Source organism: Parasteatoda tepidariorum, chromosome 10 (assembly GCF_043381705.1).
Source record: "Parasteatoda tepidariorum isolate YZ-2023 chromosome 10, CAS_Ptep_4.0, whole genome shotgun sequence".
In the NCBI taxonomy this organism is placed as follows: domain Eukaryota; kingdom Metazoa; phylum Arthropoda; class Arachnida; order Araneae; family Theridiidae; genus Parasteatoda; species Parasteatoda tepidariorum.
This window is the reverse complement of record NC_092213.1, coordinates 64727480-64743536: the sequence shown is the minus strand read 5'-3', so window position 1 is coordinate 64743536 and position 16057 is coordinate 64727480. Positions and strand designations below refer to the sequence as shown.

General features: G+C 29.1%; 1 protein-coding gene across 2 annotated transcripts in view; it reads left to right on the top strand.

The window, feature by feature from the left end:
• LOC107436508 (potassium voltage-gated channel protein Shal-like) overlaps positions 1–16057 on the top strand; it is a 262174-nt gene that overhangs the window by 221271 nt on the left and 24846 nt on the right. For both annotated transcript variants that reach the window (XM_021146537.3, XM_043047653.2), the window contains exon 3: positions 13588–13770. In XM_021146537.3, the coding sequence (XP_021002196.1) occupies positions 13588–13770 (183 nt within the window). The remainder of the gene's footprint in view (positions 1–13587; positions 13771–16057) is intronic.

Here is a 16057-nt window from a genome sequence, read left to right as displayed (position 1 = left end):
AGGGGATAGAGTGTTTGCCTCCCTATGAGGTGAACCGGGTTCAAATCCCAGCGATGTAGGTTCGAGCCCAAGTGGTCTCCAAGTCCATAACTCAACTCTGTTGCAGAACTAATTTCTTGAACTTTAACTCGCCAGTCATTGTAAATTAGGTCACGAACTTGGTCTATTTTCTCTGTCGTAAGACTCGTTCTTGGTCGACAAGCATGAGACAAGTTTACAACCTTTTCACGGCCATGTTTAAATAAATTGTGCCATTTTCTTACTTGAGTCCTGGACAAGGTATCATTGCTGAACTGTACCTGTAATCTGCGCAAAATTCACTAGAAATATTACGCTCACTCATGATTCAAGCTACTGAAGAAAAAAAAAGAATTTACAAAGAACTAAACACAGTCAAACAATTAGTAAAGGGGCCGGGATAGCCTGGTTGGTAAGGTACTGGGCCCATGTCCAAGAGTTCGTGGGTTCAATCACAGGCCGGCCGAAGACTCCCGGTGTAGTAAATGGTGACTGATGCATGCTAAATTTGCCGAGTTACGAAGTCCTCCATGTTCCCATAACAAATCAATACCTCTGGGGGTGCTGATCCAGGAGTTTCCTTGTCTTCTGGATTGGTTCAAAACTACAAGGCTACGGAGTTGAACATTAGTAGTCGTAAACCCGAAATTGGGTCGGTTGTTCAACGACGGATATAAAAAAAAACAATTAGTAAGACTGAAGGTAAAGTTCTATTGTTACCATGACTACGAGAACAAAAAAAGTCTGCTGAAATTTTAAAAAGTCTCATTTATATTAGATCCACAGATGTATACATATTATAAATGTATAACATTATTCGCTATATGATAAATTAGAAAATTCATAACTTATTTCAAAGTTTAAAATTTTCAATATTTCTGCAACATTTTAGATATACAAATGTATAATATTATTCTGTATATGATAAATTAAAAAATTCAAAATTTATTTTAAACTTTAAAATTTTCAAAACTTTTGGAAAAAAAATTCACTTTTATATTAATAGAATTCAAAGAAAGTTCACATAATTATAATTTTTCGTCTCCTTATGTTAGTAATTAAAAAAACTTTATGTGTGTTGCGAAACTTCTTTCTTACACTATGAAATGAAAGAATACACCCTATGCTTCAAAGCACGAATAATGAAATTAGAGGCATAGTAAAATGAAAGTATTAAAATAAAAATCAGTGATCTTTCATCCTGTTAGTTTTCAAATCATGAAATAAAAATAATGCGCTGGAAGAATTTCATTTCATTTCTATAAAAAATCTATCTACAATAAGGTTCTGAACTTCTACATATTTAATTAGATTTACTAAATCTCTGGAACATGCTATTTTGTAGTTCGTTCTTAGTACCTTTTCCTTCCATTAATTTTTGGATATGTTTTGCATTTCATGCATTAGACCAAAATCTTTATTATGTTATAATATGTTGTACAGAACACATCTGGTATAAAATAGATAAAGAAATGTCTAGAATATATTTTTATCATGGAATTCATTCCATATTTATATTTAAAAATACAATTATAGAAATATCTCAAGCATATTTTTTAGGGAAGTTTCACGAAAAATATTACTTTTTTGGGTTATGTAAAATTTAGTTTACTTTTTATGTTTATGCTGCTAATCTTTCTAAGACGGAATTAATCGTTGCTGGAGAAAATGTATGCTTTAATCAATTTTTCGTTTTTACAATCGCACATTTTTATATAAAACTGCTTTGGCTGCGCAATCTATTTATTGTCTGTCTATGAAAAGAACTCCCATCGCCATTCCTCTGGAGCAGTGATGGTGACTATGGTTGTCGAGGCTTAACTATTTCAAGTAGGGTTCTTAAGTTAATATTTAACGCAAGTTTTGGCAAAGATAGGCAAGAGAATGGAATCAGAACAGGAAAAAAAAAGTAACCCTCTTTGAAATATGCAGCAGAACATAGCAGAAGCTTGTTTCCACAACAGCAGACGAGTTTCGATAGCATCGGGCGTGCTAAAGGGAAGTTCCTTACATAAACTCTCTGATTGGCTGTGGTGCGGAAGTTTGGAAAGAGAGCTACCAGCTAAAGCACTGAGTAAGTCGCCTGTTCGTGGTAAAAATTAGGTAGCATGGCTGTTAAAAAAATAGTTCTGGGAGTCGAAGTTGGGTGCTTGACCATAGTTGGGTGAAGTGTGCATAGCTTTATTACATATAAAAATAAAGATTCCATCTCATTAAAACACTTAAATATTTTTTTTAAATAAAAAAGAAAGACTTAAAGGATTGATAATCGTAGCATTTCCAATTACTGAGTTAAAAGTTTGACTATAATTTATGCAATAAGAAATATATTTTCCCAAGCTATCTTTTAGTTGGTAGTAAAGATAAAAAAATTCCTTCAAACCTGAAAAAATCCTTCAACCCTTTTATTTTCAATTTGCATCATATTTTGCTGTTGCACACTGTTAGTCCTTTGAAATGAACAATACCACCCCATCTTCTAAGTCTGAAATATCTTTGTTACTTAAATCAGTGCTCCCCAACCTTTTTATCGTCGCGGACCGATCAACGTTTGATAACGTTTTCTGTGGTTCTCTGAGGGAAGAGTGGACGTTGATTATATATTTTTCAGATGGTTTTGATTTAATAGTTTTAACGTAATGGTAATTGAACATAGCTGCAAAACAAAATACAGCTTTTTTCAAGAATTTAGAATTATACAAAAACAACAACGTGTTCAAGCAGCCTGAGAGATCACTGTGTCAGTAAGAGAACATCAATCGATAGTAACCGAACATTTCCGAACAAGTTCGTATACCCAATATCCCTCTTTGGTTCCTATCAATTGATACTCGCCTACCCGCACTGCAGTCAATTCGTCAATTTTCGGCAAAATATTCAACAAATACGAAGCTTATTGTTTAGATATGGCATTTGGTGACTATTTTTTATTCCTAAGGTTGAAGTTGCCTTCCTCGAAATTGCCTTCTTCATCCATTAATTCGATAACAGAAAATTCGACGGGATTCTGAAAAGCTACTTAATGACATGTTTTCATGTCTTGACTATTTGATGAAACGTTAACAGAAGTGTAACAAAATTGAAGGAGAGTACTTTGAAATAAAGGAAATGTATTTTGACTAATAAATTAATACTTTTTATTTTGTACCACGATTTCGAGTAATTTTTCAATTTTTTATGAAATAGTATTAACATCAAATAGTATTAAAGCATGTTGAAAGTTTTTTACGAGTCTAGTTATTTTTAGCATTATTGCTTAATTCGGTGTTTATTAATCCATGGGTCTTGACCCACAAGTGGTACTGGGTCATGAACGCTTGAGGTTAAAACTATCCTGTTTCAATTCATTTATTGATTCTCTCATGCAGGAAAAAATTTCATCTATCCTTTTGAGGCTTTCTAACTTTTATCTTTTGCTTTTGAGTTTTCTTACAGTTTCGGCAGTTAAGTGAGTACAATAAAATGATTTTATTCGTAAAAATAAAATATTTTTTAATTCTTCTATGTATATTATTTGCATATATGGCCAAGGATTGAAGACTTCGAAAATAATTCTCTAGCCTTTTTCTCACTGTACAGTGATCTGGTGGGAGTATCAAAACGTGAAACATGTTCCGCGAGTACGAAGATGGTGCCTTGGTGTTTCTCAAGAATAATAGCCGTGTAACATATGGACACATTTGCATATCAAGTTCATTGTGCAATGTTACATTCTTACTCCGAAGATGACGGATACTTTATGGACGATAATGCACTGTGCCAGTTTGGTTCAATACAATAAACATCAGTCTAACTTACAACAATTTCACAAAATCCGAATCATAACTTAATAAAAATGGTTGGGACATGTTGGAAGAGCAGATCAAACAGCAATCTATTCTTACGTCAGATTTTCAGGCCAATGCATGATATTCTCCGTACATAAATTCATTCCAGAAACCTGCAGAATACAGGCACAAAAGAAGATCCAAAAATATTAATCTAAGATTTCTAACTCATCATCCAAGTTGATGGGCTACGTATACTGTAAAAAATCCCGTATCAAATTACGATATAAAGTACCATCACTCTTTGGGGGCATCATTTTTAATATCTATTTTACCGTAAAATCAATTTTACCATTTTTACTCTGATGTAATTTTTATAGCAATATTTATTTAATTAGAGTGATTCAGCGGTTTCACGGTAATTACTGTTAAAATTACCGTTTATCAGATTTTTTTGTACCGGTGAAAATGGATTTTATGGTAAGAAGTACCGGCACCCTAAGTGCCGATACTTTTTACCGTAATTTGATTTGAAACTTTTTTACGATGTAGATTTAATAGTTAATGGGCTTCAAATTATTTTTTTTTTTAAATTGGTAGTCCGCAGACTTAAAAATGTTGGGAACCGATACTTTAATTAATACCAAATTACGAAAGTTATTCTCATATTTTTCGTTTTGCAAGTGTAAATGCTAAACTTCCTATGCTTCAGTTTGAAAATGGATTAAATACCTTGTGAAGTAGATAGAATTTAAAAAATGCTATTTTAGGAAATGTGTTTGTCGATATCAATCCTAATGTAGGCCTACTTCTCAGTTATAGAGGTTTTCCAAATATAAAAGGGAAAAGAATGAAATAAACAAAACACAACTGTGCTTTCAGATTGAATTGGCATCATGCCAAAAACCTTCCTCTCAACAATGAGCCAACGTTTTTATCTCCTGTACTCTTCGCTCGTATAATAAAAAAATTAGCATTAGAGCTGAAGCTCTTTAGAAAGAAATACCATTAAGAGTTATTAGCGTCCCCTGTCAGAAAAGAGTACAAGAGTTGTCTTAATTTTAACGACAAAATTAAAAAAAATCTCAATTCATTCTAGTTTCTTGAGAAAAAATGAACTCATTACGATAGCTCTAATTTTAGCTGCACGGTAAAAAAATTATTATCCATTGAAATGCATTTGCTGTTTAAAAACATTAATGCATAGAATGTGTGCATAATTTTATTTTGAATATCAATGGAATAAATCAATAAAAGTAATAATTTTCTTTGACAGTTTTTAAAATACCATAAATACGCATCATTGTTCTGTTTGTTAGGAAAATGCATAGAAGCATTGATTAATTTAACTCCGGATACAATTATTACAAAGTTAGGGACCATATATAAATTTTATAGTTGTCCATAGGGACCATGTATAAATTATAAAAGTAAGACTACATTTGTTTCAGAAAAAGTCATGGATTTTGATATTGTTATCTATTTATATCTACATTCTTTTAAATTAACTCACACAAAATCATGCTATCCCAGTTTATATTATAAGAGGCTGTAATATAAACGGATCAACATAAATAATGGAAACACTAAAATAAATATTAAATTATTATTTCAAACTACTTATTTATATAACTTTGAGCTAATGTAGTAAGTAATGTTCTCAAATAATTTTTTTTCAAAATATGCAATAATACTGTTTTATAATTAAAGTTCTAATAATTATTTTTTAATAATTACTACTCCTGTATTCATATCAATTTATAATTAATATTTTATTAATACATAACAATTGTTAGATTAGAATTATTTTTTATAGTTTTTTATTATATAATCTTTAATACTAATTCTGTTCATCATTTTAATAACTATTAATCTCGTAAAGTTTTAGATTTATTACTTGATATTTATTTTACTTGTAGTATTTGTAATTTTTATTTCTAATAATTGTTGTATTTATAATATTTTATAATTATAATTTGATAATTAATCTATTTTCATTGTTTTAATAATTATTTAGTAGCAAATAATTTAATTAATAAACCGCTGTAGATGTTACTATTACTATAATGTTGAAACTTAATTTATTATTGCAAAACTTCGCAATTCTTTAAGTTGTGCTTCCAACATTAATTAATATTTTAGAATAATAAAAATATTGATTAATGTTGCATTGTTCTTGTAGCTATACTCTAAAAATTTAACAAATACGCACAGAACATTTTAAAAACTAAAAGTATCATAAATATGCAAAGAACATTTTAAAAACTAAAAGCATCATAAATATGCAAAGAACATTTTAAGAACTAAAAGTATTATAAATATGCAAAGAACATTTTAAAAACTAATTGTATTATAAATATGTGCACGAATTCATTTTGTTATGAATATTTATGTCATACATTTGTAAAATTAATTGACATAAAATGGTAGATAAATGAATGAATGGTGTATGAAGAGATAAATAGATCGATGAATGAATAAATGAATGGACATTTAAAATAAATTTTAATTCTAATTTACTTCTGCTTCCTAAAGTTCAAAAAATGCCAATTTAAAGTGATTTATTTAAATTTTTTTAATCCCATCTTTCTCTTTCTATTTTTTGTCAACAATATGATATCATATTAATATGTGTACTATTTTATATTATGCATTACTTTTTTTACAGTGAAAAATTGTTAAATAACGTGAAAAAAAATTTCTTTTTTTTCGCAAATTTAAAAATTTAAAAAAAAAACATTTCTATGCACAAATTAAACAATTTTTTTAAAATATCCATGCAAAAATGCATTTAAAATTAAAAACAAATAACTACACTTAACTTATTACTTCTTGACTACGCAAAATTGCATTGAAATATAGAAATGTATAAGTTAAATCAATATTTATAACACAGATTCATTGACAGTCCTCAGAATTGAATAAAATGAAACGAACAAGTAATTACACTGCATTTAAATACAAAGATTGTTGTTAATGATGAGGATAATAATGAGGAATGTTGATTATTATTAGAAACAGAATGCCCTAATTTAATTTCAACAGGAAATTTTCTCATTTGATTTGCTCTCGTTCTACATTAATTTTCCCATTTGATTTGTGCCCATCTACAATATGTCTATTTGGTCTCAATTGATTTGTTAATAATTACTAAGTATTGTGATTTTTAAATAGATTTTTATATTGTCTTAAATTTTATCAACAAATATTTTTTTACCATGACCTATTGTAACTTTTAAACCGCTCGAAAATAGTCGTGTCCTTGCCCCGAAAATTTTAATGAAATAAAATGCATATTGAAATATAATATTCACTGCAAAAAAGTTATAAAGATATAATTTAAATAAATTTTAAACTATAGTAAAGGGAAATAAATAGAAAATTCTATAATGACTGCCTTTATATATTTTTAGAGTATTTTTCAAAAGAGAAAATTAAAAAAGTAGACTTATTAAAAGTCGCAAATTAATGTTTTTGATAGGACAGAAATTGTTATCGAAATCTAACGAAGTACTTATTACGAAATTGGAACTGAAGACACCAAAACTTGTTTGTTTGCCGAAAGTAACAGGAAAGTAAACGTGGAAATGCAATTTTGAAATATCTCGCAGTTGCTAGAATCAAACTGATTTTGATTACTGGCGAAAACAAAAAGGATTAGAAAGTGATAATTAGATGAAATTTTAAATTTCCTTCAGCAATCAGGTTTAAATGTTATTCATTTTGTCTTCCTTACTAGTAATTTAGCAGACATTTTAATTTGTAAATCTTAATGTGCGTGTAAATTTGGCTCTATTTTGATTTTGACAAAAATATTTAAAAAGTATATCTATATATTGATAAATCAAAAAAATGATTTCATTGTGATTTCAAAATTATTCAAAATGATTTCATTAAATGGGTAAATCAACAAATCAATGAAAGAGGTGAATGAACACATTGAGGTATTAGCAATAAACCGGTAATTTGTGTTAAATCATTACACAGTCATACTTCTTTCCACAATTTTAGTTTTAATATGCAAATTTTCAATCGAAACTCTTACTAATTCATATTTTGTTTGCTTATTAGAACTAATTCACTCAATCTATGCTATTCTTGCCGTTAAAATTTAAACTTTAGAAAGTTTTATTACACTGATAGAATTTTCATTCTAAAATTACAGTGAAATAACCGGCAACAGTTCGTTCATACAATTAACCGTATAGTTTACGGTAAAAAATATTTTTTAGCTTTATTTTTTGGAAACCTTTTACAACTAGTGTGGTTAAAAATTCCTGAATACAAAACTATACGGTTCTTTTAATCATTTACAACTGACATGGTTTTAAAGCCTTAAAAAATTGCTGGCAATCTGAGCAAGGCTTTTCGTTAGGTATTAAGCAATAGAGTTAGGTTGTGGTCGTCTTGTTATTTATCAAATGAACCGTGGAAACTGGTTTAATTAGTTTAATTGGTTGTTTGACCCTATCGTAAGGGATGAGAAATCTTTGACTTTTTAGTGTTAAGCAGGTTCATGGTGCTACCCTCTATGCGTGGTTTGAAGTATCGTATTCCAGTACTCCAGGGTCATAAATTGGGGGGGGGTGCAGAACATAGGAAACTCTTCATGTGTTGAAGGGAATAGTATAAATAGTGTGATGTCAACGATGGGATTCGAACACCCGTTTTGTTGTTCATAAGATTGACAGAGTTACCCTCCCGGCTGTAATATGTACCCAGCTACAAGGAACGAAGGGGCTTCATTAGGTAAGCCTAGTTGGTGCAATGAAAGTTTGGCTGTTTAACCGTATTGGTTAAAAGCAGTTAATAAACGGTTTTTCTCACAGTTAACAGTTAGTTACCATCTAATTTATAGTCATTTGACTGTTTTGCTTGATCACGGTTAAATAACAATTAAATAAATTGTTATTTATCCATTTTTTCTGAGAAATTTCTAACAGTGTATATGTAAGGTACCGCCATAATCAATTACAAAAAAATTGGATTAAAAAATTCTTTGAATAAAAAATCGTTTTATCTTCTTAGTTTCTGAAATAATTTTCAATACCGAACAATTTTTTGTTATTCTATAAGTTGAAATTCGCAAGTTAGAAATAATTAATTCAACCATTTACTTTTGATTTAATATTTAAACTAATTCGCAAAACACATAAAATATACTCCTATTTAACAAACAATTTATAATAAAAACAAAGCTAAGCTTCAAAGAAAATTAGTAGTTTTTCTTTCCATAAATGGTATATTAATCCCGAAACATTTCTCCTCTTTTTCCAGAAAATTACACTGAATAAAAGGCTAAGCAAGATTTCCATTTACATTACATCCAAACAATTACTCTAACAACAAAACTTTAATTTGTGTTTCCTACAAATGACCGATATTTTCTCGGAGAAATAATTTCTGTAATCAGATAAAATGAATAAATGCGCCAACAGCATAAATAGCATACGTAAATAGTTGTATCCCTTGTGAATACCCTAATATGTTTCCTTCAAATATATTCAGACTTGCCACATGAGAGTTTTCTTTTAAGAAAGGAAGATTTTCATCACCGAAAAGAGATCTTGAATGGTACTGTTGAAAACGTGAAAGAATTTAAATATTTGAAACTTTCTATTGTACTTTATACACGTCTTAGGATTTTATTATGATGAATATGTATGAACTAGAATTAACTTATATGAACTAGAATTAAATAGTATTTATAAAAGTTTGCTTTGAAAATAAATAAACTGTTTCGGATTTTTCCGGAAAGATAATTATTATTACTGTTAGAGTGCATAGTTTCGTTATTGCTGTTTCTAATGGCCCTTGGACAAGCCAAGCTTCACCATCCATTGTCCTTATGCGAATTAAGTCAGAAAAATGGGCCTATTCGTTTGATGAGAGAGCACCGCAAGGGTAACAATACGTCTTAGCTCAAAATCCCACGTATTCCGTGTGTACTCATGTTGCAGCTCAGCGACCGACCACAGGAATTTGGATTCCACAGTTTTTTCGAGCATGTACTCTCTGTGTCTTAGCGGAGACGAGGATCGAACCCAGGCCCTTCCGGATCGGAGTCTAACACCTGTGCATAGTTCTTATTATGATTTTCAATATTCTAGATTTTTGAGGAAGCAATGTTAAAAGAATGGAGAGCAATATATTTCGATAGTATTGTATATAGTTGAACAAACTCAGCCCTCCCAGCTGAAATGTTAAGCATAAATTCGAATCAATTCTCAAATTATTTTCTACAGAGATAATAATTTGTTTTAAATAATTATGCATTATAAAGAAGTGAAAAATAAAAAGAATAAAAGAGTAAAATATATACTTACACACATAAAATGCATTCAAAATTCACACACTTCTTCAGTTGATAAATCGTGTAATTAAGGTGAAATATCTTTACAAATGAGATTACATTAAAACTATTTGTTTATTTTTGTACATTTGAAAAACACGTGTAGAATAATATTTATATGTGAGAAAAACTTTAAAACACGAAAGAATTTAAATGTTTGTAAATTGCTGTAACACTTTGAACGCAACGGTGTTTTTCTTTTGATGAATATGTTTAAACTAGTAAAAATTTTCTATTATTTAAGCTGTTAATTAACAGGTTTAATTAACAATATTTTTTGACATTTTCTATATCAATAATTATATTTACCTAAAGCTCATATTATTATATGACACTCTTTTTGTATGAGTATATAATTACACGCTCCGCATTATAGATTATCGAAAGGAAATGTGAAAAGAAAAGGGAAGCACAGTTTAGTTAAGCACATAATTCTAAATAAGCACATAATAAGTGAGAGAAAATGTAACCTTGGATTGCATATATCTTGGTGTACTAGTGTGAATATTCGCGTTCTGTAGAGGAAAAAACCGTGCATTCCGTGTATAAAGTTGTTACCTGTAATAACATATATAATCAGCTGCATTGTGAACCATTTCAAGTTTACCAAGCATGTGCTAAAGTACCTTTTTTTTATTTTCAATTTTCCCAAGATTGGAAAATGAAATCCTTAAGTACTCACATTTGAAATCAAAACTAAGATCGGGAAGTACCAAAATATTGTACTCTATAAAATAGAATATTTCAAAGAGCAGATTATTTTTGTTTTTTGCTAGTCCTAACAAAATCAAAAAAGTGTTTGTATGTTATACCTTAAACAGATGCGCGATTTTCCAATCCAAGGGCTTTTAACGACCCCCTTCCCTGTTTAGCAATATTTTGAAGAAGCAATATTCTTGTTTCTTGATATTCTTTTAGTTCAGTTAACAAATTTTAGAATAAATAAAAGTTTATTATAATTGGGACCAACTACAGCCAAGAGGAAAAAAACAGAGCAAGTGGTTAAAGAATGCTGGATAGTAAATTAGCCACCGGTACAAGGAAAACAAAATGCTTTTATTTGTCCTCAAACAGTTCACTTAATTAAATACATTGAAGAAATTAATTATATTGTTTATTATAACATTTTCTGGAATGATTTAAAATAATTAGGCTTGCAATTAATATTCTAGTTTATGCTATAGAGCTATGGTAAAACTTGTTTTTTTCCTACAGGACTTTATGTTATTGTTGAATAACTGGTCAGGTTTTTTCCAACTTTTTAGTCAAAAATTTTTATTCGTGTACTTTACTTTATTAATGATGACTGTAATGTAGAAATATGTGTCAAACAGAAGCAACGGAGGAGATTTAAGTGTATCTCACTTTTGTGGACTTATGGCTGTTGAACTATCTTTACCCCCATAAGAAATCGTTTCTTAAAAATTTCCAAGTTCAAAAACATGTAGGGATTATGCAGAAATAATTATGAATTTATCTCATGGCATAGTATTGAAAGCACTTAAATAAAAAAGTACTCAAAGAAGTTAAAATCACAATTATCTCAGTAAAATTTTTAAAAAAAATTTCTGTTTTTCTTTTTATCTATTTACCAGCTTATTGAATATTTTTTATTTCTATGGAAGTTGATAAAAAATAAAACATTTACTCAATGTTCTTATAAAAAATGAAATAAACAAAATAAATAAATTTCAAAATTGCTTAAACATCTAAATATATGTTAATATTAATTTAAAAAGCTCCCTTTTTACTATTTTACCTAAAATTAAATTGTCTATAAAATTCTTCTTCTTTCAGCTCTCAAAATATTTAAGATCATGTTCCCCTTTTCATTCACATTTATCTTTATTAAGTTGATTTGGCTTGCAAACTTATGCTGGCATTTATCGAAATTTAAAAAGGAATAAATAAGGTTTCAATATTTTAATGTAATTAAATAGTTTTTATTTTGATATAATTCATTTAAATATCCATTTGATATTAGTAGTCATATTAATATTCATTAGCATTTAGTCAATTATTATTCATATGATCATTTGTTTGAATTATCGTTAACTTTGATTAGTCATTTTTTTATTTTTTATGCGTATTTTATTTTTAACAATGAGTTATCAACATATGTTAGCTGTGTTTACTTGATAAGAGAGTTAGAAAATATTTTATTGGCGTGTATAATACACAGTTGATTTTTATTTATTGTGTATTATTGGACATATTATTTAGTCATTCCCATAAAACATAATAAGTAAATACTAAAACGAAAGACTCGATTCATATAATCATAAAAATTAAAAATATACATGTAATGTTTCTCGAATTTATTCTTGCAAATATTTTTTAATTTTAGAAAATGCATAAGGGATATGCACGTTTTAAAATAAAAATTATTATATTTTTGTAAAAAACTATATATTAATTTTATCTTAATAAGATGGGAGAATTTCAGGTATGAATAGTAAAATGTGTTTAGCAGTATAAACAAAAGTGATTGATAACAGATTTTCTTGTTTTCTTTTATTGTTCTGTTTTTACAAGGTGTCGATTATAGAAGTACTGAAAACTAACAACCCATAAAAACTTTCTCTCTATACCCCTAAAATGGATGACATATTAACATTGAAATTCTAATGAATGGTTTTAAAAATAACTAAAATTTGATTTTTGTTTAAAAAAATGTACATTATTTATTTTAAAAAATGAATTTACTCTTCGAGCAACTTATTGGAATAGAATAATAGTTTTAAGAAAAAGCTTTAACTTTAGTGGCACACAATGTAAATACAAAGCCAACAAAAAAACTTTTGAAAAATTAATACAACTACAAGAGTAAAATGAAGAATTTTTTGAGCCTGCATAACAATCTTTAAAGTTTAATACATCAGTAAATGTAAATATCTTGCTCGTGAAAAACTCATGACAAGGTCAGTGCAACTACAAATGTAAAATATAAAGATTTTTTGTACAAGTAAAACAATATTTGAATTTTAATGCAACTGTAAGGGCAAAATGTAAAGATCTTTGCTCTTAAAACACTCTTGACAAGATCAATAACAATTACAAGTGATCAAGAATACATCAAAACAATTTTTAAACTTTAATGCAACTGTAAGAGTAAAATATGAGGATCTTGCCCATACAAAACTCTTGACAAGGTCACTGTAACAAGTGTAAAATGGAAAGATCTTTCTTGCAAAAAACTATCAATACAACTGTGAGTATAAGACACAAAGATTTTCTGTTTCCGACAAAATTATCTTTAAAGTTAATACAACTGTAACTGTAAAATGTTAAGATCTTGCTGAGGAAAAAAAGATCAATTTTAATCAATAGTTTAAAAGAATATTATTATACAATTGGAATATTATCTATACAATATTTTAGAATAGAACTTAAAGCCAATTTTATAATTAGTGTGACCATGACTGACAATTTCTTGTTTATTATTTGCAGAAAGCCCGAATGGCTCGTATTAGAATTGCTAAAGCGACTACAGGTGCAGCTTTTGTGAGTAAAAAGAAAGCCGTTGAAGCAAGAATAGCTGCCCGGGAGAGTGGACAAGAGGTTGAGGACTTCCCTGATGATATCTTTGAGCTACAACATCATCATCTGTTAAGATGTCTAGAAAAGACGACGGTATTACAATATTTATTTCATTTATTTATAGATAGAACGCGATCCAATCAAAGCGTTCGTATAGTAAGTAGGAATAAATACCAACATGCACTTTCAACAAAAAAGTTCGTTTTCGTTGTGTTTGTTTTTTTTTTCTGAAAAAAACGGAAAAAATAATGACTATATTGAGTAAAAAATTTTTGTTGTATTTATACAATGACTATATTGAGAAACAAAATTTTTTTTGTTGCATTTTTACAAATGCTTGATTTTGTCGAATTCGGTTGTGGATATTTGATATCTGAAATTAGTTTTACTCAAAAAGATTTTGTTTAAATGATAATTTTCTGACGAAATCTGCAAGCTTAGAAAGCCGACCAAGTGACCGAGTGGTCAGCGTGCCTGACTGTGAAGACAATGGTTGTGGGTTTGAATCCCGTTCAGGGCATGGATGTTTCTCTCTGTGTGTTGTTCTCTATTGTGTGAATGTGCCCCCCCCCCTATAAACGCGCATCTGTGGCAGTGTGGCGTGGTCAATGTTGCTCGCCTCCGTGACTTAGGTTCATAGGTGCCCACTGCGTAACGTTAAATGAGCAACACTTCCGGCATCTTCCGAGGTTAAGAACGAAAGTTCAATGCCTGCAATCAAGCTAAGAAACGTTATATGTAGCAAGGAATTACAAAAGTTCTGCGACAAAATTCTAGTGGAGATAGGACACCTTATCAGGATTGCATAGAAATCCATGACCATAGATGCCGTGCTACGCGGCTAGGGACGCTTCCCTATTATGACCTGTTCAAAAGCATTCAAAGAAACAGTTCAGAAAAGGGAAGAGCTCCTAATATCACAACATTTTCCGTCATGGTTCCAATGCAATTTTAATCATGATAAAGTGCCCTGACTCCCCTAGAAATTTTTCACTTTTTATGCGATCATTTGTCAAACATTTATGCTACTCCTCGTGATATATACGTGTTTAAGCTTGTACATTTCGTCAAAAACCAGACTTAAATGTCATTTTTAAAAAATCAGTAGCTTGGAGAGAGAAACCGACTCAGAATTAAAAACAGAAAAGCGAAAGTATCTGAGACATGAAAAAAAAATCTCATGCAACAGAAAATTTTAAAAAAAATTGCTCCCCAATGTTATCAGTTGCTGAGCACCAATGATGATTTTTTAATTAAGGTAAATAAAATTCAAGCCTTTTTTACGCCGAGCCATTTTCTACATTTTTTTAAATTCACCTTGTTTTAAAAAATTTTTAATTATTTTCAAAGAATTTCGTAATAATTATATATCCAAAAAAAAATTTAAGATGTTTTTTCTGCTTCTTTTTTTTAAACAAAAAGTTATCATTTGAACTTTCAGATAAATTATTTGCTTAAAATCTCTTACTTTCAATGCGATTTTGAAAAGGTCATAAATTTTTAATTCGATTGCCGTAGCTTATTTTACAAACAATGAGCTTCAAATTACAAACTCAGGAAACTTTGTGAATTTACGTACAAAGTTAGAAACTTCCAAGTCTCGGGAATTTATAATACTCCGAACATTATTTTTATGAAAAAAGAATTTTAAAAATATATTTGAAAGAAAACTACAGTTTTAAAAAGAAATTTTTAGAAAAATTTATGTATGCGAGGAAAAAAAGTAACAGGCTTCGAATCTAGGCCCTAGTATCAGAAGCACCTGCTCTATTCACAGTGCAATCATAGCTTCGAATGATTTATTACATTTACGTGGATAGGGAATATCTAAAACCATTACAACAAGATCTATATTGAGTTATTTAATAGTTGAAGTAAAATTTCACTGCATGGTAGTTAAAAAGAGACATTTTAGTGATAATTTAAATGAAATAATAAAAAAAATCTTACTCTTTTTAATATTTTCTCTAGAATAACCACAAATGTATACAATCCTGATGATTGAAACTAATTTTTTGAAATAGTTTCCAAGAAAGCAAGCTACCTAATTTTCTTTTCTTGAATTCCATAATTTTATTTCTAAAGGAATATTATTTAAGTGCTGAAGAACATTGAAAATACGTTAAAGAATTATTTTTTTCTCACACCTTCCCATTTGGTTTCAGGAAGAAAAAAAAACATTAAGGATATAACGACCAATTTCCTTAATATCACAAGTAGTTATTAAGATCAACTTAACGAATGTTGCTTTGCTAGTTCATTTTTAAATTGCTAAATTGTTCCAATCATTTATAAGAACGTTATGTACTACGTAATACTTAAAGAGAAGCTATTTAACATTAGTGTTTGTTTCAGAAATAATTTTTTTGCAATTATGTAT